The 20,640-nt window shown below is 45.2% G+C and overlaps 2 protein-coding genes across 11 annotated transcripts in view; one reads left to right on the top strand and one right to left on the bottom strand.

Moving 5' to 3' along the window:
• Lcmt1 (leucine carboxyl methyltransferase 1) overlaps positions 1 to 12,601 on the bottom strand; it is a 56,089-nt gene extending 43,488 nt beyond the window's left edge. Inside the window, exons 1-4 of one of the 2 annotated variants that reach the window (XM_031388202.1) lie at positions 11,870 to 12,601; positions 7,132 to 7,205; positions 5,527 to 5,758; positions 5,259 to 5,455 (exon numbers count right to left, since the gene is read on the bottom strand). In XM_031388202.1, the coding sequence (XP_031244062.1) occupies positions 5,259 to 5,365 (107 nt within the window). In that variant the 5' untranslated portion in view covers positions 5,366 to 5,455; positions 5,527 to 5,758; positions 7,132 to 7,205; positions 11,870 to 12,601. The remainder of the gene's footprint in view (positions 1 to 5,258; positions 5,456 to 5,526; positions 5,759 to 7,131; positions 7,206 to 11,869) is intronic. The other variant, XM_031388201.1, reaches the window with a different exon arrangement.
• The window catches only part of Arhgap17 (Rho GTPase activating protein 17), an 88,811-nt gene continuing 80,437 nt past the window's right edge, over positions 12,267 to 20,640 (top strand). For 5 of the 9 annotated variants that reach the window (XR_004123327.1, XM_031388197.1, XM_031388193.1 and 2 more), the window contains exon 1: positions 12,268 to 12,516. Coding sequence is in view for 8 of the 9 variants with exons in the window: in XM_031388197.1 (XP_031244057.1) it covers positions 12,464 to 12,516 (53 nt within the window). In the remaining variant the exon portion in view is untranslated. Of the gene's footprint in view, positions 12,517 to 20,640 lie in introns of all 9 variants that reach the window. The other 4 variants (XM_031388198.1, XM_031388200.1, XM_031388199.1 and 1 more) reach the window with 2 other exon arrangements.

Genomic DNA, 20,640 nt, shown 5'->3' with positions numbered 1-20,640 from the left:
GCACATGGGCCCTGCTACAAACAACCCAGTTGAAGCATACATCCTAAGAAGTATTTTCTGTCCCCTCTTATTGAGCGACTACAACTATTAAATCATCTTTTCTAGCTACAAGTGTGTTCGACAGGACAAAGACAAACGTCCTACAGGACAGGGCTGTTAAGCTCTTACAGGAACACGAATGCAGTTCCACTTGAAGGCTTCTGTGCCCTCTGTCAAGGAGTGTCCTAAACAGAAACAGAAGTCAAGTTTGGACGTCGATAAAGTATGAAATTTAGTCGCTCACAGAGACATGAGGACAGGAGTTCAAAACCTGTCTAGGCTACACGATGAAACCTTATCTCAAAAACAAACAAACCAGGTGCTAGGGCAATGGCTTAGCAAGTAAATATGCTTTGGCATACAAGAATGAGGATCTGATTTTTAACCCCTAGGACCCAAGATGCACATAAAAGCCTACCATGAGTGTCAATAATTCCAGCACTCCTAGGAAACAAAGCAATTTCTATGCAAGTAAAGTAGATGACCTGAGTTTAGATCCCCAACACTCATGTAAAAAGCCAGAAATTGTGCAACTGCCACCCTGGTTTGGGGGGAAGGCTGAAATAAGTAGACCCCTGGAGCTCACTGGCCAGAGAATCTAGCTGAATCTGTTGAGTTCTAGACTCAGTGAGAAACTCTTCTTTAAAAAAAAGACAGAATTCAACAGCTGAAGACACTTGACATCAAACTCTGATGTCCACATACCCATATATGTGTATATGCATGCATGTGCATGTGTACAGACATACACACAAACAGAATTTTTTTTTTAAAGAGTAAGAATAAGTTGTCCAAAGAAGCAGTTAGGGGTACGGATCAGGCTGGCAGACACAAATTCACAGGAACATCAAGTTGCCCTACTATGTGTCTGCCACAAGTATTCCAGGAGGAAACTAGAAGTTGTGCCATTTCTCTGAGATTCACCACACCCTGCTAGACCACACCTTCTTGCTATTATCTACCTTCTGGCTACTCACCTAATTCAAAGAGGTCTACTAAGACCAAAGGACAAGAGAGATATGGGCAATGCCAACTGAATTGCTGAATGATGGACTATGAACTCTGAGCTCTGACTTGAGGACAGGAAAAGCCATGGTTCTGAGAAAAGTCGACTGAATTCTAATAACTGATTAAGGCAACTGCAAAGGAGGAAGACGGTTCTGCACCAAGACAGGAAACCTAGGGTACTATGGTGGGAAAGGGTGGTCACAAAGGAATGAGGGTATCAAGGCAAACCGGGTGCTTACAGGACACTGAGCTCACCCAGGGGCTATGTCAAGAATTAAAGAGGGTGCTCGCTTCAGCAGCAGATAATCTAAAATTACAATGACACAGAGGCTAGTATGGTCTTTGTGTAAGGATGATACAAAAATTTTACAGTGTTCCATATCTTGCATCAGTTCCTACAAAGGTTGTCTAGCAAAGGCCAGCTGTGGGATTTGGAAAGGGTACCCAAGGCCCATGCCTAGAAAGGAAGAAATAAGGAAGACCAGAGGAGGTGAAGCATACACGCAAGCCTTCAAGAAACTGATTAACTCAGAAAGGGTAAACAACAGCCATTGGGGGAGGGAGCCTGCTGTATATAATGAACCTCAAAAATGGGAAGAGGGAAAAAAAACAACTTGAAGAACACACATCTCAAAACACCTGATCCTTGGGTACTACATATGAGAAACAAGAAGACTTCAAGAAAAGGACGTCTGTAGGGAAGCACCGAAGACCAGGCACAGAGAAGGAAGGAACAGTTACAAAGAGGCTGATGAACTGGAGGGAGTTACTGGATATGGAGCACTCATTTGAGGAGACATAGTGTAAGTATGGTGGACCCTGGGTCACTGGTAAACCAAGAACAGAGTGACCCAGGGCACAGCATAATGAGCATAATGAGAAGGCAAGGAGAGTATGCGAGTCTGATTCATGTTGCTATAACAAAATAACTGAGCTTAGTACCTTAAAAGCAAAGAGGTTCATCTGGCAAATGATTCTGGTGACTAGAAATTCAAACAGCAAGGCACCAACTTGGCAAGGTGCTTTGCTTTGACTGTGTCATATTAGAGTGAAAAGTGGATGGGGAGAAGACATAAAAAAAAGAGAGCAAGAGAGCTTTTCTTGACAGACCACTCTCACAACAATCAACCAAGTCTCAAAGAATGAAATTTCCCTCCCCGAACTGTTGCAGGATTTTCCCTGTCCAATCACATTAGGACAGTAGGAGGCCTGTGATTGGACAGGGAAAGGGGGGCAGAACTAGGAGTTTCAGAGAGAGGGAGCATCTCAGAGTAGAAGAAGAAGGAAGATGGCTACAGACGTGTACCTCCCTGCCACAACCTCCAGACACAGACACCATCACCACTGTTCCAGGACTCTGTACCAAAGGAGGGGCGAACCAATACACAGTGACAGAACTGCAGGTCCACTGACTTTTAAAATGTTGTCTTGTGAATTTGATGCTATAACTCAGGGTGGCAGGAACCAGCCAGACCCACTGCTACTACATGCTCAGAAACTTCAACCAAATAATATTCTGATGGGAAGGTTACCCAAACTATTACTAGTAAACTATTGACAACTTCACTTTGTAGGAATTCTGTAGTAACAACCTTGCACCAATTATCACAAGCAAGCATCTAGTGATATCACAGCTTTTGACAAGACAGGCAAGATGGCTTAGGAGGAAGGTGTTTGCAACCAAATGTGATGCTCTGAGTTCAATACCCAGGACCAACAGGGTAAAAGAAGAGAAATGACCCATCCTACACTGCCTGCTGACACACATATACAAATGTGTGTAAATGTAATTTGAAAAAATTTGTTCAAGGATGCTGATTACAGTATCACAGAAACCAAGAGACAACGAATCCTCAAGTATATCTTAAGGATTAATATATAGGGGCTGAAGAAACAGCTCAGTGGCTAATGGTTATAATCAAGTACTGAACCCCAAGTTCAATTCCCAGCACATACATTGGGTGGTTCACCACTGCCTATAACTCCATCTCTAGAGAACCAGCCAGCACAGTGTGCACACACACAGACACAAATACACATATGCCAGGTGGTAGTGGCACACACTTTTAATCCCAGCACCCAGGAGGCAGAGGCAGGCAGATCTCTGTGAATTGAAGGCCAGCCTGGTCTACAGAGCAAGTTCCAGGACAGCCAGGACTATACAGAGAAACCCTGTGTCGAAAAAGAAAACAAAATAAAACAAGGAAAAAAAAAAACCTCAACAACAACAAAACAGAAAACAAAAACAAAAACAAAAAACCGCAAACCAGATTCTTGGAGACAAGGATCCAGTGCAAAAAGCTCTGCATGCAAACCACAACCCCCAGCCACAAGCACTCGATGCCCACTGCTCTAAACGACCTACTGATAGTAGACAGTATCACTGAGTCTTCAAGACCACTTAAGAAACCAGATCGCCACAGCCCCTATCTGCCTCTGTCTGTCTGTCTCACACACTTTTACTGTGTGATGTACACGTGTGTGCCTGCATGTACAGATGTATACAGCTATGTATGCACATGCTTGGTCCTGAGATTGATGTTGAGTGTCTTCCTCTATCACTTTCCACCTTATTTTCTGAGATGAGGTTTCTCATTGAACCTGGAACTTGCCAATTTAGCTAGACCAGTTGGTCAGTAAGCTCCAGGGATCCCCTTGTTTCCAGATCTCCCAGTTGGTTACAGGCATACCACACGCAGTTTCTTACATGAATAGTGAAGATATGAACTGAGGTCACAATGCTTGCACAGCAAGCGCTTTTCCAACTAAGCTCTCTCCCCAGCACTCCCAGCCCTACTTCAGAGACAAGAAGTCTAAGGTTAAAAAAAAAAAAAAAAATTAAAAGTTAGGGGGCTGGGGAGATGGCTCAGTGGGTAAGAACACTTTTTGTACAAACGTGAAGACCTGAGTTGGATCCCCAGCACAATAAAAAAGAAGGGCATGACTTCACACACCTGCAACCCGAGATAGGGGCTGGGGGCAGGAGAAGGAAGACTGCTAAGATCGATAAGGTTTGCTCCCAACCTAACCAGTCTGGCTAAAAAGGTGAGAGATTCTACCTCAAGGGAACAAGGCAGAACGGTAGAGCAGGACACCTAACATCCTCCTCTGGCATCCACAGGTACATTCACCCACACATGCATGCACCTACACCACACACACACACACACACACACACACACACACACACACACTTTTTAAAGTTAGGAATGTGCCCAAGTTTACATAGCTTGGGAAGTCTGGCTCCAGGACTGATGCTTTAAATCCCTATGCTTAGTTTCTAAGATCCTACAAAAAGTGCAACACTTCACCCTAAAACTTGTATTCCCCACACCAGAATACCTCTCTGGCCCCCAGCCTATCTCCAGGGCATTGTCCTAATTGTTCCAAAGCCCACACTCCTCCCTTGTTCTGAACATTGTCCTACTTCCTTGTTTCAGGCTTTTTCTTGCCAGTTTAAGCATCCCTGTATAAATTTCAAATTCCAAAGACACTGCTGCATCTCTAAGAGTCCAACACTAAAGTATGAGTTTACTGTTCCTCCCTAGTATGCTATGAGTCTAGTATGTCAATACCATGTCTGCTTTGCTCCTTTAAGCATGTGCAATCACTGAAACTAAGTCCTACCAATTAGCTCAAAGTAAAGGCCTAGCACAATGTACTGTCCCAATAACTTTGTTGCAGGAATGAAGGACATGCAAGCTTTGTGTTTTCTCGTGCACTGACAAGACCCACCACCACCTGCTCCAACTCCATAAATACTGTGGCCCATGTATAGTACTGATTCTACAAACAAACAATGCGCGGGTCGAGACCTGCAATCTACCCCTCATAGACTTGAGTTTCAGGTGCACAATGGGGAATCACGACCAATTTCAACAGGATGTAACCTATCAAGCCAAGTTGCATTTCTAACCCAGTAAAGCTGCAGTTATTGCTTGCAATACATCCTGTCTTTCCTGAAGGCCAAAATCTAGAAATCTTCAGCACCTTACTCCCTGTCGTGGTACCCCGGGTTCACACACACTCCGTAATTATTACTTAAATGAACCCCTCCCTGCTCCGTGCACTTCCCAGGTGTGAAGCCAGGGCCGCTCCAAACGAGTGCGGCAGCTCTTCCCAGTGTCCTAGCGTGTGCCTTGGACAGTGGCCCTCTAGCCACTTAGGCTCCGGACACCAGCGCCCATCCCAAACCGAGCGCCCCCAGGCACCTCTTGCAGAGAGAAGCATCTTCGCAGGTGCCGCGCACTCCCTCGTCGTCCAAGTCACAGCTTGACGAGCAGGAAGAGAATGAGGACTCCCTCGAGCTGGTAGCCATGTGCGTGGGATGTTCTGGGGTGCGGCACCCACCAGGGACATGGAAACAGGGAAACGAGCAGTGGGAAAAGAGGCAAGAAACAGGCACGGACTAAAGCAGCAAGGATAAGGCGCGATAGGCGGGCGCTGCTCAGTGACGCCGCCCCCGCACCGCCCACCCACCTTTCAGCTGATTGGCGTCCGCGATGTGACGCTTGTTGGACCAAGTTTCTCGTCCAGTCAGGCCATTGGAAGATTCTTTAGGCTCCGCCCACACAACCCGGAAGTTTCTAAAGAGAGCCCGGACATGCGGGTGGCGCCGCAATGCTTTCGGGGAAATGTAGTCTTAATTGCTCTGAGTTTCCTTTTGCCTTCTTGCAGGTCAGGAACTTTTATAAATAGTGTCAATTCAGGGCTGAAGAGCAGAGAGTCCATCCAAAAAAAGCAAGTTTAAAGTATTAACTTTCTGTCGCCCTTTGTGTCATTCAACAATGTAACAAACTTTTAGTGGGGGAGTCAACACTGTGTCAGGTCCTGTGCTAATTAATGCCTTTGAGATATTAGGAAGTGACTAGACTTGTAGCTCAGAGCGCCCGTCTGGGTAGGGTTATCTCAAGAAATGTGGGGAGTGGGAATTGTGAAAGAGAGAGTTGTGAAGAACAGAATGAAAAACTGTGTAACCATGACAGTAAATTAGGGATAGGGGGTACCAAAATTCTTTGAACTCTGTTTCAGAAACAACAGATGTAATAAAAATAGTCCATGGGAATGAGGAATGAGTGAATAGTAAATAAGGTTTAGGTGACATTGAATGGGGAGGGTAGAAGAAGAGAAACAAATGAAACGACAGAGGGAGTAAATGAGTAAGTATGTTTCATAATTGTGCATATGCAGTGTACTTTACAGGTATTTCATAATGGATCACTATAAAACTCTAAATAAAATTGAAGGGTTATGTTCTATTTTGTCTGTTGTTTGGGAAAGAGGAAAAGCTCTAGCTTTATGAAGTTTGAATCATACCCATAAAAATTCTGTGGATATAGGACAGTGATAAACACTTGCCCATCCTTTCCAGGGTTTTGTGTCTAAGCCCAGAAACACACAGACACACACACACACACACACACACACACACACACACACACACGCACATCTGTTTGGGAATTGAGAGCAATAGGATCCTTTGAGGCTAGTGTTGAAGATCAGTTTAGATAATATAGTAAGACTCCATTTCAAAAAAAAAAAAAAAAACTTAGATGGGTTTTCCTATAATGAAGCCTGGCTTTTAACTCACTGTGTAGCCAAAAATGACCTTAAATTTCTAATTCAATGATCTTGAACTTCTGGTGCCTACACTTCTCCAGTGCTGGGATTGTAGGTATGTGTAACCATGGGTAATTTGTAAACTATTGAGGCTCAAACCTTGAGTTTTGTGCACTCTAAGAAAATATACTACCAACTGAGCTACATACTCACTCAATTCTTTAAAAAAGAAAACAGTAAATCAATATATATTCATATATTTTGTTTTACTTATTATTCACTGGAGACACAAGTAGCCACTGATACTTCAGGGAAAGATGGCAAAAGGAATAACTGAAGTTCTGAAATGTTGTTGAAGCTAATCTTGAGGGGTTATGATTAAATGCCCTGACAAAAGCAACTTAAAGGACAATACACTTTTTTTTTTGGCTTACAGTTTGTTTTAGTTATTTTTCCATTGTTGTGAAAAGATACCATGACCAAGGCAGTTTATAAAAGAAATCATTTAATCAGAGGCTTACTTACATTTTCAGAGGGTCAGTTCATGACTATCATAGTGGTGAACAAGGCAGCATGTAGGTAGACTTGGATAATATAGCCTGAGAGTTGGGGGTGGGTGGAGGAGAAAGGATGGAGGGAGAGAGAGTGAATGACAGAGAAGGGAGAGAGAGAGAGGGAGGAAAGAGGAAGAGGAGAGTGAGTGAGTGAGAGAGGCAGGGGGTTTGAAACCACAAAGCTCACCTGGAGTAACATGTCTCCAACAACACCACACCTCTTAATCCTTCCCAGAACTGTTCCACCAACTACAGATCAAGCATTCAAATACATGAGCCTATGGGGGGGGGGTCTCTTTTGTTAAAACCACCACACAGATCCATAGAGATAAATGTTAGGGAAGACATGATAGTAGGTAAGGAAGACATATTGGCAGGACCAGGAGACATATTGGTCACACTGAATCCACAATTAGCAAGCAGAGAGCAGTAGGTGCATGCTATGGCTCAGCTCCCCTTCTCTACTCTTAGACACCCCAGGATCCTAGCCAGAGAATGGTGCCACCCATAAAGTGCCTGGGTCTCCCTCCCTCAAACAATATTATCAGAAGAATAATCTATAGGCATTCTCAGAAGCCCACCTCCCAAGAAACCCTAGATTCTGCCAAGTTGGCATTTAACACTAACCATCACAGGGAACTAACACATCGTTCCCTGAAGTGGTCCTCTGCAAAATAATTTACAGGCTCAGTGTCCCCATGTGGCACTGTACACCCTCCTGCAGGTGTCAACAGGTAATAAATGTCAACAGCAAGTTGTATGGGATGTTGGTCCCATAATGATCTGCCTCTCTAATGGCCCTTCAGTCACAATTAGCTTTATCTTGGAAGGGACAGGCCACCCAGGGTACCTGAACAACTTAGACTGCCTTGACTAAGACCCTCCAACAAAAATCTCTAGATTCTCCAAAACAAAATCAACAGGTACTCCCATTGCTATCATCGGAGACCCCTTCAGTGACTTAGTGGTAACCATTCATGTTTTCTGGAGTCTCCGGGTGACTCAACATGATTATAAGTTGTCTATGGGCTTCTAATGCAACAAATCCCTTCTTTGGCCATGCACTCCTGCCATCAGAGTGGCACACATTCATAAATTTTGTTTGAAATGCCAATTCTAACCGTATGAAAGTTCATAGAGTTGTAAACATTGGGCCTGATTAATCTTTGTGCGTGATGTTTTCATTTGCACATTTTTAAAAAATAAAGTTAATAAGATTAAAAACAAGTCACGAAAGTCAGCACAACTGGCCAAACTTTGGGTAGCCACCACAGTGCTGAGTGCTTGATCTGGTCCATTCAGTCTGCTATATAATACATGAGGGGTAGCCACCACAGTGCTGAGTGCTTGGTTTGGTCCATTCAGTCTGCTATAATACATGAGCATAGATTTGGTGGTTCTTAAATGGCAAGTTTGTTGCTCAGTTTTAGAGACTGGGAAGTTCCTGCTCACGTTGGTGCCTGATGAGCTAAGTTCTTGCTGCTCAGGCTGCTCAATAAGAGACATGTTCTTTTCATTTGCAAGTGGAATTTCCTACTTGAACAATCAAATTATTGTTCTTTTCTTCCTTTTACACTAGTTTCTATATCCAGATACTGAACATTTTCTATTTGAAAAACATCAGAATGTGTTTGAATCTCTTTTTTCCTGTAGCTGAATTTTGATCTGTTCTACTGTTTTGAGATTTTTTTTTGAGAAAGGGTCTCATATAGCCCAGACTGGTCTCTAATTCTGTATATAGCCAAGAATAACTATGAATTCACAACCCTTCTCTTTCTACCTTCCAATTAGATTACAGACCTGTACCACTATAGCTAATTTATACAGTGCTAGGGATCAACCTTAGAGCCCTGTGATACTTGGCAAGCACTCTACCAACTGAGCTGCTTCTTGAATTTTCTCTGAAAAGACCTGGGAATCGACAAGGTGTTATTTGCTTATGCCGGTTTTAAATTAACCTCTGCCCTTCTTTTCAAAGACTGAAGCAGGTACATCTTACACTGCTTTTTATATTCAGTAGTTTTCACCGATGTTGCTTTTTTGAGACACGGTGGCTTGTAGTTCTGTGACAGTTGTCTAGTATTTTAGGGTCAGCCACAGGCTCATCTCCACTCTGCTGTTCCCCAAGGTGTCCCATCTTTTTCAGGTAGTTCTTTCTTCTGTGGATGCAAGGAATCTATTCTTATCCTATGCTATAAATGCTCTTGTTTTCTTAGATGTATGTATTGAATTCCTTTGGAAGCTCTGAGCTTCCCTTAGACTTTTCAGATTTCCCTTCTTCTTCTACTGTATCACTTTGCTCCAATGCACAAGCCTGTACTTTCAAAGGTCTGCATTTAAGACTCTGTTTCTAGGGCTGGAGAGATGGCTTAATGGTTAAGAGCACTGACTGCTCTTCCAGAGGTCCTGAGTTCAATTCCCAGCAACTACATGGTGGCTCACAACCATCTGTAATGGGATCTGATGCCCTTTTCTGGTGTGTCTGAAGCTATCCTGTACTCATATACATTAAATAAATAAATCTTTTTTAAAAAAGACTTTGTTTCTTTTGAATGGAGATGGAGACACATTCTTCCTATGTCAACCTCTATCTGTTACTTTGTATGGGGAATAATAATTTATTTAAATCTTTAAACTGTATCTTCAAGTTCTTCAATTTGGAGGCTTGATTCTTCTTTTTGTTTGTAGACAGGGCAGTTAAAAAAATTAAATGTGTGTGTGATGTGAGTAGGTGCACATGTGGCACTCACTGTGTGTGTATGAAGATCAGAGAATAACTTGCTGCAGTCAGGTCTCTGCTTCTACCATGTGAATCCCAGGCCATCTCTTGTGCTCTAGACCAGTGTTTAGCACAGTTTGAGGTTTAGAGATCGGTGACTTCAATTCCTGAACTACTTGGCTAAAACATGATTTCTAACTCTTCTGTCATTGGTTCAGTGTCACTGAGGTTTTCTGAATGCCTGTGGTTGACAACTGAATTAGATGGTTGACAATTCCCTGGCTTCTGTTCTGTTTAAGTTCTTTATGTTGGTAGATTTCATTTTCCACCTACTAGCTCTTCCTTCTACAGCAAGTCTGAACAACACTCCTCAAGGATCAGTTTCCGACTCACATCTTAAAACTGTCTGTCCACGCTGTGACCAATTTGACATTAAAATCCACGTCACCCACTTGGAAAGCTGACATGATTGGTACCACAACTAAATGAAGTTTGTTCGGTGCTCCCCAATATAATGACAACATCTGTCTTGCATTGTTCTTTTATTTGTGATCCTTCTGTGTCAATCTCCTGAGTAGCTAGATTTTCAGGTCTATGTCACCACTGTCTAGTTTCATGGTAGCATCTGAATGTAGTGACTCAATAGCTGACTCAAGTTTGGCAAATGGTCTTGAAGTCCTGCCTGTATTACTTTAATAAATCTTGCTGGATGGGGTGCCACAAGCCTGTAATTCTAGCATTTGGTCTGTGGAAGCAGAAGGATCAGGAATTTAAGGCCATCCTCAGCTACCAGACTCCTCAAAAAACCAAACCAAACCAAAGCCTTATTTCAACACTTCCTGTTGTAATTAATGTTGATGACTTGCAGTTTGCTGCCTGACTTGAGGGTCCACACTTGAGTTGTAATCGCTACACATTTTTAAGTTTCTTTTTCTTTGAGCTCAAGATGTCCCTTGCATTAGTTACTTAGCTCTCTGTTATAAGGAAATGCAGGACAAGAAGCAATGTAAGGGAAGAAGGGTTTAGTTCAGCTTCCAGTTCAAGGAAGGGATGTTTGGAGGGGGAAGCCACTGCAATAGACTTTTTGAGGCGGCTCGCAGCAAGACCACACTGCCTCCAAGTTCAGAAAGCAGAAGGAGATGAAAGCTAACTCAGCAAGTTTTCTGCAGTCTAGGGCCACAGATCATGGAATGTTGCAGCCCACATTTAAAGTGGACCTTCCTATCTCAATCAACCTGATGTAGATAAATTCTTCACAGACACAGAGATTTGTGTCTAAGGTGATTCTAGATTCTGTCAAGCTGACACTTTAAACCTTCATACGGCCTGTAAAGGATGTCATAGCCCATTGGACATAGGGAATATGTATGTGGAGCCAAGGCTGCCAAGTCAGGAGGACACAGCTGCAGTTGATGTGTCCTCCACAGGTTCAGTTGGACAAAAGTGTTCAGCAACGTGAAATGATCTCACCAAGTTTCCCAGCCCCAGTGTTACTGCAGGGCTGAGAATCAGAACCTTGTGGTCATTTAAGGCAGCGGGGACTCAGAGAGCCATTAGTGCAGGGGCCTAGTGAAGGCCTTTTGCTGGTGAGTCTGGGTTTATACTCTAAGGGCCCCTCATTTGATTGACCCTACTCTTTTGGCCTTTCCTATGGACCAGTGAGGGGTTCCGGTATTGAGGGTGCGGAGCTGGTTCACCCCATAGATCTGCTTCAGCTCACTTCTGCCCTGCTAGGATATACCCTGGTCTGACCCGCCGCCCTAGGTTAGGTCCACTCGGCTCAGCTTAAATAAGCGCGTTTCAGTTCGCCCTCGCTTGACTGGGCATCAGTCGACTAGGACCTCTCCTATTCTGCTCCGCTTGGCCAGACTCCTACCCCGCCCCCCTTACATCCCCTCCCAGCGCCTGGCTTGACTCCCGGGTCCGGCTGGGCAAGGCCCCATCCCTGTGCTCCGCCTTGCGGGACCGGGCCAGGATCTGTAAGGCTCACTTGCGTTCTCGTTGTCACCACTAGAGTAGGTAGCTAAGTTTGGCTCTGCTCGGCCCATCCCGCCCGGCTCTAATTCAGAACCGCGGAGATCAGGTGCGGGGCTGGGTTTGTCTCCGCTCTTCTTTAGCGGAGCCAAGCTCGTCCGTCTCCGATTGGCTCAACTCCATCCCTCTCCGTTCACCGATTGGTTCGGCTCCACTCCTAAATTCGCCCAGCTCTGCTCGGTCCTGCTCCGCCTGACTTCTCTGGTTTCGGCCGGCCCGGCTCGGCTCCACCTATCTGGTTTCGGCCCTGTTCGGCTCGGCTCCACCCACCTCGGCGCGGCTTCACTGGTCCCCGCCCTGATCGCGTAACTCCACCCATGTTGGGTCTGTCCGCACCTGTTCCATCTCTCTGGTTTCGGCCTCTTTCGGCTCGGCTCGGCCCGACTCGTGGTAGGGGCGGGCTGCGGCGCTGGAAGTGACGCGGCGAGGGCGGGGCCGAATTGTAGCCTTCGGGGCCGGGAAGCGATGTAGGTAGGACCCGCCAGACAGTCCCCAGTTCTCGGCCCGAGCCCCGCAGCCTGCTGCCGCCGCCACCACCACCGCCGCCGCCATGAAGAAGCAATTCAACCGCATGAAGCAGCTGGCCAACCAGACCGTGGGCAGGCGAGTGCGCGGGACGCGCCGGCGGGGAGCGCGCGGGGGGCGGTCCGGTCCTGCGCGCGAGGAGCCGGGGAGCGGGGAGAGCGGGGAGAGCGGGGAGAGCGGGGCGCGGCCGGGCCTTGGGCCCCGCGGGGCGGGGGTCTGCGCCAAACTACGCCTTGGGCGCTGCCCATTGTCCTGCCCGGAGGAGCATCGTCCTCGGGAGACCCACGAGAGGTCTTTACTCCTCTCTGTCCCCGCCAGCCGGAGCTCGCCGCCTGGTGCGAAAACTCTGTAAACTTGTGAGCCTCATGCAGTGCAAGGCGCGCAGCTTTGGGGCCGGTGTTCTCAGGCTCTCCCAGCCTACCCGCTGTTGCAGCCTTCTCTCCCCCGCCCCCCCGAGAAGAGCTTGCCGGTCACTAGGAACCCAAGGGGTGTTAGACTAGTGTGGCTTGCCCAGTTAAGTTTAACCCCCCTCCCCTCTGTGACGGAATCAAGAAGTGCAGTTTTAAAAATCCAGGCTTTGGGGGATTTGCTGCGAGTTCTTGAGGTCTGGAGGTTTGGAAAGCGAAAAGGATGCCTTTTCTCACCTTGGATGTGGTTTTCTTCTGACATTGCGTGAGTGCTTGACAAGAAACTGTTTTTTTTTTGTTGTTGTTGTTGTTGTTTTTTAATGAAAGAATACAGGAGGGACAGTAGAAGAGTAGGCTGTAGAACAGAAACGATTTGCGGTTTTTAGAGCTTTCAGGAGGCTGTTGTCATGTGCTGTGCTATCTGGAACAAATATTTCAAGGTCTTGCAGGGCGGATTGCTGTGTTGAACCAATTTGCTGGTTTTTTTCCTGCACGGAGATAGATGGATTTTTTTTCTTTTTTCTTTTTTCTTTTTTTTCTTTTTTTTTACAGCTCTTGCTCTTTCTTAGCAGTTAAGAGGAGTTTGGTTTGGTTGAAGCACGTGAGACACTTCTTTTTTTTATGTGTAGGAAAATACTTTTACTTCCTCTTGGGTTTTCTAAATTTGCTTTTTACAGTGTTTCATTTCCCTCAACCTTTTGCTAAGTTTTGTTATTGAGTTTCTAAAAAGAAAAAGGAAAAAAATTCCTCCACCATGTAGTCTTGGTATCCTCTATCCCGACTCCCCCTGAAACCCAGACATGCCTAGTTTTTCGTTAGAGAAAGAGGAGGATCAAGTAATCCTAATGGCTTGAACAAGAAATATGATGAGAAATGATTATTTCTTTTGAGTCGTGTACTCCTTTCAGATATGCGTGGCAGAATCAAGACTTAGTGGATGCCACAATGTCTTTGTTAGATTGTTATTTATTTACTAGGTTTTGAACTGTGTGGGATGAGGGAAAGTTGCTGGTTTTATGCAAAGTTCTGAGAGCTTTTTGTGTCTTGAAAGCTGGTTAGGGTTTTGTGGGTCCCTGCTTCTCCTTAGCCTCTCTTCCTACTTTGACATTCTGGCCATACTTGCCCACTTTCAGTTTCCACGGGAAGCCTTGTTTCTTCTATGTTATCCTCTTCCTGGAATTCCCAGAAGCCTCTCTTACGACACCTAGCTGATAGGTAACCTCTCTCTCATTCTTCACTTCTCTCAGTCTTTGTGCCCTTAGAAGATCCTGGGTGTCTCGGATGGGCACCGTCTTGATACCATGCGCTACCTGCTTTCTATAATCAGTCTGCATCTTTATCTGCTTGTGTTGGCTATTTGAGCACCCCGAGAGTCTTTCCTATGCACCTTTGGTTCTCAGGGTCTGTGACCTGTCAGAGTTGTCAATTCCAGGATTCCAGCTCATCCTACATTGCCTGGTGCTGCGGGATTAAGTTTGGGAAAGTATGAACAGGGTGGACTGGTAGTGATTCATACTGGGACAGTAATTCTGGCCCTGACCTTTGACTGTTTGAAAGTCTTTATTGCTAGATGCCAGGGGAAGCTGCAGCTATTACAGAGCTGTAAGGGTGTGGCAGCCATGAGACTAATGTCAGAACATCTGTTTTTACTGGGGAGAAAACCTGTTGCTCTCTTGTTGATTTCCTAGATATCCGTGCCCCACTCCATGTATGTATGTGTGTGTGTGTGTGTGTGTGTGTGTGTGTTTCCTATTTAAGTAACCCTAAGGGGGTAGGAAGAAAAATGGAGGACAGAATGGAGAATTATTATTCAGTGAGCCAGATGGTTGGTACACATCCGAGGCAGAGTAAAGAAGAATGCTTTTCTAGCACAGATTTCTCCCAGCTGTGATCTGGATAGAGGAGTTCATCTATGTGAGCATCCACTGTTATCAGTTTGTGGAGTGCTAGGTGCTGTCTTGCAGTGAGGAGTTTCTATGGGATGGAATGCTCGCTAGTAGCTCCACTGAGAAGTTTCATGGGACTAGCATGGTTGAGGATTGATTAGTAATGCCTAGAGAGAATGAGCTACCGTGATGCAGTTTGTGTACAGAGGGTATATGAGTCTGTGGGCAAGGCTTATGCCTGGTCTCACCATGGGGGTGCCCTAAAGAAGACTAGCGGGATGGATGTTTATGTCACCTGCTCTTTGTTGAGTCTCATATTCAGTGAGCACTGCATGAGGCTACACTGTATGCCACTATGTGATATTAAAGAATCGAAGACCAATACAAACAAGATCTCTGCCCTGGAGCTGCTCTGTAGATATATGGAGGAGATAGGCAAACCCCAAGTAATTATAGACGTAAGATAAGCACTTCCAGGAGGATGGCAGGTGCACAGAGGAGAGCCTGCCTGCCACTGGATGGAGGAGCTCATAAAAGCTGCTCTTGGGAGGTGTGAGCAAAGCCTTTGCTTTCCTTCCCCCTCCACACACTTCTTTCAGACTTTCTTGCAAGAATTAGGTCTCTTCTGGTGAGGAAAAAAACATAATTCAAGGTGCCTGATCAGAAAGGAATTCGTTGGCCTGTGAGGAGGAGTCTAGGCATAGGACTGCTTTTGTTTGAGACAGTCTCACTGTGTGGCCCAGCCTTCCCAATCCTCCTGCCCCAGCCTTCCCAGTGCTGGATCTGAGGGCACTCTGGACGGTCCACTCTTTAGACAGCCTGTCTTCACAGATTTCCATTATCCTCAGCGCAAGTCTCAGAGGAAAAGAATACTTTGTGACTGTGGCCAAAGTCCCGGGATTGGCTCTGTTTCTGGGTCACATGCCTTTCATGGGAAGTGGAATGGACTCAACCCCACCCAAACAGAGAGCAGAGGAGTGCTGGTTCCCTAAGGTAAACGAGAGTGGGCACACACCAATTAGGCAAGCAAGAAAAGCCCTGTTGAGCTTTTGCAGTCTGGCTGTGGAAAAGGAGAAGCATTCCCTCACTCTTGGCTTCAGATAATCTAGAGAGGGCAGATGGTGCAGTTGGGAGTCAAGAGGTGATGGTGGGCAAATGTTGTCTAGATAGAGGATACTGGACAGAAGGATAAGGAAAGGAGTAGGAAGTTAGGAGCTGTTGTGTGTCAAGAGAGGAACTGGACAGGTGTAACTCGGAGTCCATCCCTGGCAGAGAGTCTGCCCTGGTAGTAGTAATTCTGAGTGCTTTCATTGGCAAGTCAGGGTCCAGGGAAAGACTGCAGAGAACCTGAAGGGCCATGTTCTAATAAGGTGGGGGTGTGTCTATGGGAATGTGGATCCCAACCTCTGGGGTTCTGAGTAAGTTGCCTAAAATCTAAGTTTTGGGGAACATTTGCTGATATTTAACTCAAGCAAGCACAGTAGTATTATGACATTACACTTCACAAAAGTTTTTGAGGCCAGATGTGGTGTGTGGCTGTGTTGGCAACTGCTTATCTGAGAGGACCTGGAAGTTTCCACTTCCTGGTCCCATCTTTACCTGATACCATAGCACCATTGGTTCTCTGGCTCAGTGGAGAGCTCATTCTCATTTGCTGAGATCTTTAATAGGGACACGGTAATCATTTCACCTTTCTACAGTGGTGTGTCTTACCAAGGGCTGTGCCTCAGCACCTGGCCTGGTTCTCACCCACGGTGACTCCCACTTACATTTTATGAAGGAGGACAAATGGTTTGCCAGGATGGCCCATCTACTCGGTGACCCACACAGGACAAGGACATGGCGTGGGCCTCCCGCCTCTGCAGCCTTTCTGACTACAGTATTTCTGAATACAGAACTCAGGCTGCCTTTTACCAGGAAAGGTGGCGTGTTTATGAACAAATGTCTTGAACATCTTCCGTGATCATTAAGCCGATGAACTCCTCATAAGGAACTCACTGAGTTCTCTGAGCAGCTCTGGGGTGGTGTTGTTTATTCCTGATTTAACAATAAGGAAGCCAGAGATCAGAGAGGTCACAGAGCTGGCACATGACAGAGTTGTGAATCCAAACCAGGTTTCTGACTTTGAAACGGGCGTGTCTGGTGTTTGATTCGTCTTCAGTGCTGCCCCGAGTTGGGTTTTACTGTAGTAGTAGCTTGCTACCTGAGGTTGTTTCCGCAGAGGACTGGGCTGTATCCAGATCCCTTTAGAAGCTTTGCTGAGTACAGGCGCTCCACCACTGAGCTGCATTTCAGCCTTCTTGGTGGTCATAGCTTGTGTAGGTGGGGCAGGAGTTGCTGCTGGCATGTTTTGCCTGACATGGGTGCTGAACAGTGCCAACAACAAAGAATTGTACAGTACCAGGCGCATTCGTGCTGAGGTTCAGAGCCCTGACTTAGTCCTCTTTAATGTTCTGGATATATGAATGGCCACAGCCAAAGATGTAGACACGTGGCTTGCAGGCCACATATGCATTATTATCTTTGCATTATTTGATGCTTATACATTTATCATCACTTTGAAAAATTAATAACTTTTCATCTGAAAAATATAGATCTCATGCTTCTTCTAGAAGAATCTTGGAAATTCTGTCAGGATCTGATATCCCTGTCCAGTACAGATCCTGAAGCAAGCCACAGCTTTCCCATTGGGGTGGTCATCAGCTCCGTGTGTGTGTAGTCCACAGCTAATGGATTTTATCTCTTTATATTCCTTGCTGACCTCTTCCTCACCATCAAGATCTAAGGATTCTCTCTAGGAGCAGAGGTAGCTGTCCATTACAGCAGCAGGAAGTTTCAGTTGAAGTGCGTGGCTACCTGCTGATGTCACAGTGGTACCATGATGAACCCCTGGTACCATGTTGTATAAAACTTCTCCGTGAGGCAGCATTCATTACCTGTGCATGCCTGTCACATACCAGCTCCTTGCTTTGCCTGTGGGAACACTCTGTACTCCTCACTGACTTAACAAGCTTCTTCCCACACTTGGGGTTTGCTCTACCTTTCCCCAGAGATCTCTGAACAGAGCATCTGAGGAAAGCAAGGTACTGAGCCCAGTGGCTTCCATCCACCCTCTGGATCCTTCCATCCATTCCATCCTCCCTAGCAGGCTAGGGAAAGGATCTCTACCTGAGCATCTTCTTAGCCTTTCTGAGGCCACCTTGGGTGGGTTGCAGGGTGTGGAATTATTTACAAGTATATAAAAATACACACACACACACACCCTGCCGGGTGCCGGGGGATAAAAAGCCAGCCACAGACGGATGCAGTCACCTAGCATCATCTTTATTTATGAAGGTAACATGGACACTGTTATGAATCATCTGGTGACAAAAGTTCCTGGTGCTGGGGAGGACCCTTCATGGTTTGCAGCTCTAACGAAGGGTGCACTGTGCCAGACTATGGAATGTTTTGGATGTATCATTCTAATGTAGGTGGATACCATGGTAACCAAGTAAAAATCCATTGAAACAAGTTATTGCACTCCATCTACTGTTCATGTAATTTCCTGAAGGCAGAAGGACCTGTGGTTCCAGATGTGATCTTTGAGATCTTTGCTTAGATGAAGGGGTCTTGCTGTATAGACCAGGGTGGCCCTGAACTCTTGGCCTTCCTGCCCAGCCTCCCATGTACTGTGATGACAAGGATGCTTCTGTGTCAGTTCCAGATGAGGTTCAGAATTCACAGCTTTTGAGGTTCCAGAGAAGCAGTGTGTGCATATGCCGGTGTTACAGGCAGCCTCCAACTGGATCAGTGTGTGCATATGCCGGTGTTACAGGCAGCCTCCAACTGGATCAGTGTGTGCATATGCCGGTGTTACAGGCAACGTCCAACTGGATCTGGCTAACAGCTTCACACCCAGCATGTTATTTCTGTAGCAAAACACGTGCATATAATCACCCCAGAGAATACATAAAAATGTAGCTATCCATGCATAGTATGTTCTTGCCATCATAGGTCAAGTTTATAGTCAGTGGGTTTCAAGCTTATTTTTATATTTGTCCTCCCTCATAAAAAGGATTGTGGATCTACTTTAGTTTTAGTAATGTACCTATATGATTGTCTGTAAATCTTTTATTTCAAATAATGTCTCCCATACTCCAAGAGATTGAAAACTACAGTTAATAGTGTATGAGCAAGGCTCACACACTCAAGTGGCAGGACAGATAAAATAAAGAATTGAGGTGGGAGTTGAGTGTGAGGATGGAGAATGGTGGGGGCTGTTGAACACTTATCCATTTAAGGGGGGCTGCTTTCAGCTCTAGCCACTCGTTCCATAAACATATGGTTTAGCCACAACTTCCTTTTTTAAAAAAAGAGAGACATACATACACATCCATATATTGTGTAAGTATATGTGCCTGTGCGTATCTATGTGTGCCACATGCATGTGTGAGTCTGTCGAGGTCAGAAAAAGCATCAGATCTCCTGGAGCTGGAGTTACAGATGGCTGTGAGTTATCATATGGGTTCTGGGAAGTGAACCCAGATCCTCTGCAAGAACCAGCGGAACCATCTCTCTAGCCCCATATCTCCCATTTTTAATGATGCTCCAGAAAGCTGATTTTCCTGCAGAGTTTTATGATGCTTAAATGTTAGCAATGAAAAAGAAAAAAAAAAAAATTCCATCCATGTAGGCCAAAGAAAACATATCTGCAAACTTTATCTGGCCTTGGGCTGTCTGCCTTGACCTCCAGCTCAGAGACTAATGCTTGTGGCATGAAATGTTGTCTGTGGAGTTAGCACTAGGCTACTTCTTAAGATGTAGATGGCTAATTTGTTTTGTCATTATTTGTTTTGTTTTTGTTTTTTACATATATGCTATCTTTTTTGCATATACAGTAGCTTATACTAAGAAGAAAACAAAAGTTGGTAGGTATTTTGTCTTAGAACTGCCTTACTTTCTAACCAATAGAAGAGTTTCCTTGTAATCTACCACTACTAGCTGAACTTAAAGTTATTTACCTTAGAAAAGGGAATGGAAGTCCTCCTTTAAGAAGAGCACTGGAGAGATGGCTCAGACCTTAAGATAGCTTGCTGTTCTTCCAGAGGACTGGGTTCCTAGCATCAGAATGTCCACTCATAGCTATCTGTAATTCTAGTTCCAGAGGATCCAGTGCCGCCCTCTGGTCTTCAGAGGCACAGTGCATACATGATATACATACATATATTTAGGCACAGCAGTCGTACACATAAAATAAAAATAAATAAATCTTTAAAATTGAGAAACCTCCCTCCCCCCAATACACACTTTTTTTGAAACAGGGTTTCTCTGTGTGGCCTTGGCTGTCCTGGAATTCTGTGTGTATACCAGGATGGCCTCGAACTCACAGAGATCATCAGCCTGCTTCTGCCTTCCAAGTTCTGGGACTAAAGGCTTGCCCCACCATGCCCAACAAGAGGATCCTAGTTCTTAAAAAGGATGACTTAAGGAAGGTTGTGCTGTGCTATTCCTTCCTTCCCAGATCTTAGTGGCTCTACACTGCACACTCCTTGTATATTTGTCACTGGGCACCTTTAGAATTGGCCCAGGCCCCTATAGATGTGAAAATTCTCAAATGCTCAGGTCTCATATAAAATGTCATAATGTGTGCACATAGCCATTGAAGTTGTTTTGCATATTTTAAATCATCTTTAGATCACTTATAATATAGCTAGTATATTGTAAATTCTATACAAATAAATGTTATACTGAATATTTTAGGGACTAGTGATAAAAGAGAAATCTGTTCAGAAGCAATTTCCCTCCCCAAATATTTCTTACCCAGGTTGGTTGGATCTGCAGATGGAAATACAGGGGAAGGCCAGCTGTATAGGGACCAGGAAGCACTGTTGGTCCCTTCTCTTCCCCAGCTGCTCCCCTAGGTGATC

Source organism: Mastomys coucha, unplaced genomic scaffold, assembly GCF_008632895.1.
Source record: "Mastomys coucha isolate ucsf_1 unplaced genomic scaffold, UCSF_Mcou_1 pScaffold21, whole genome shotgun sequence".
NCBI lineage: Eukaryota > Metazoa > Chordata > Mammalia > Rodentia > Muridae > Mastomys > Mastomys coucha.
Note: the sequence above shows the minus strand (reverse complement) of the source record. Positions and strands in the feature narration are given on the sequence as shown.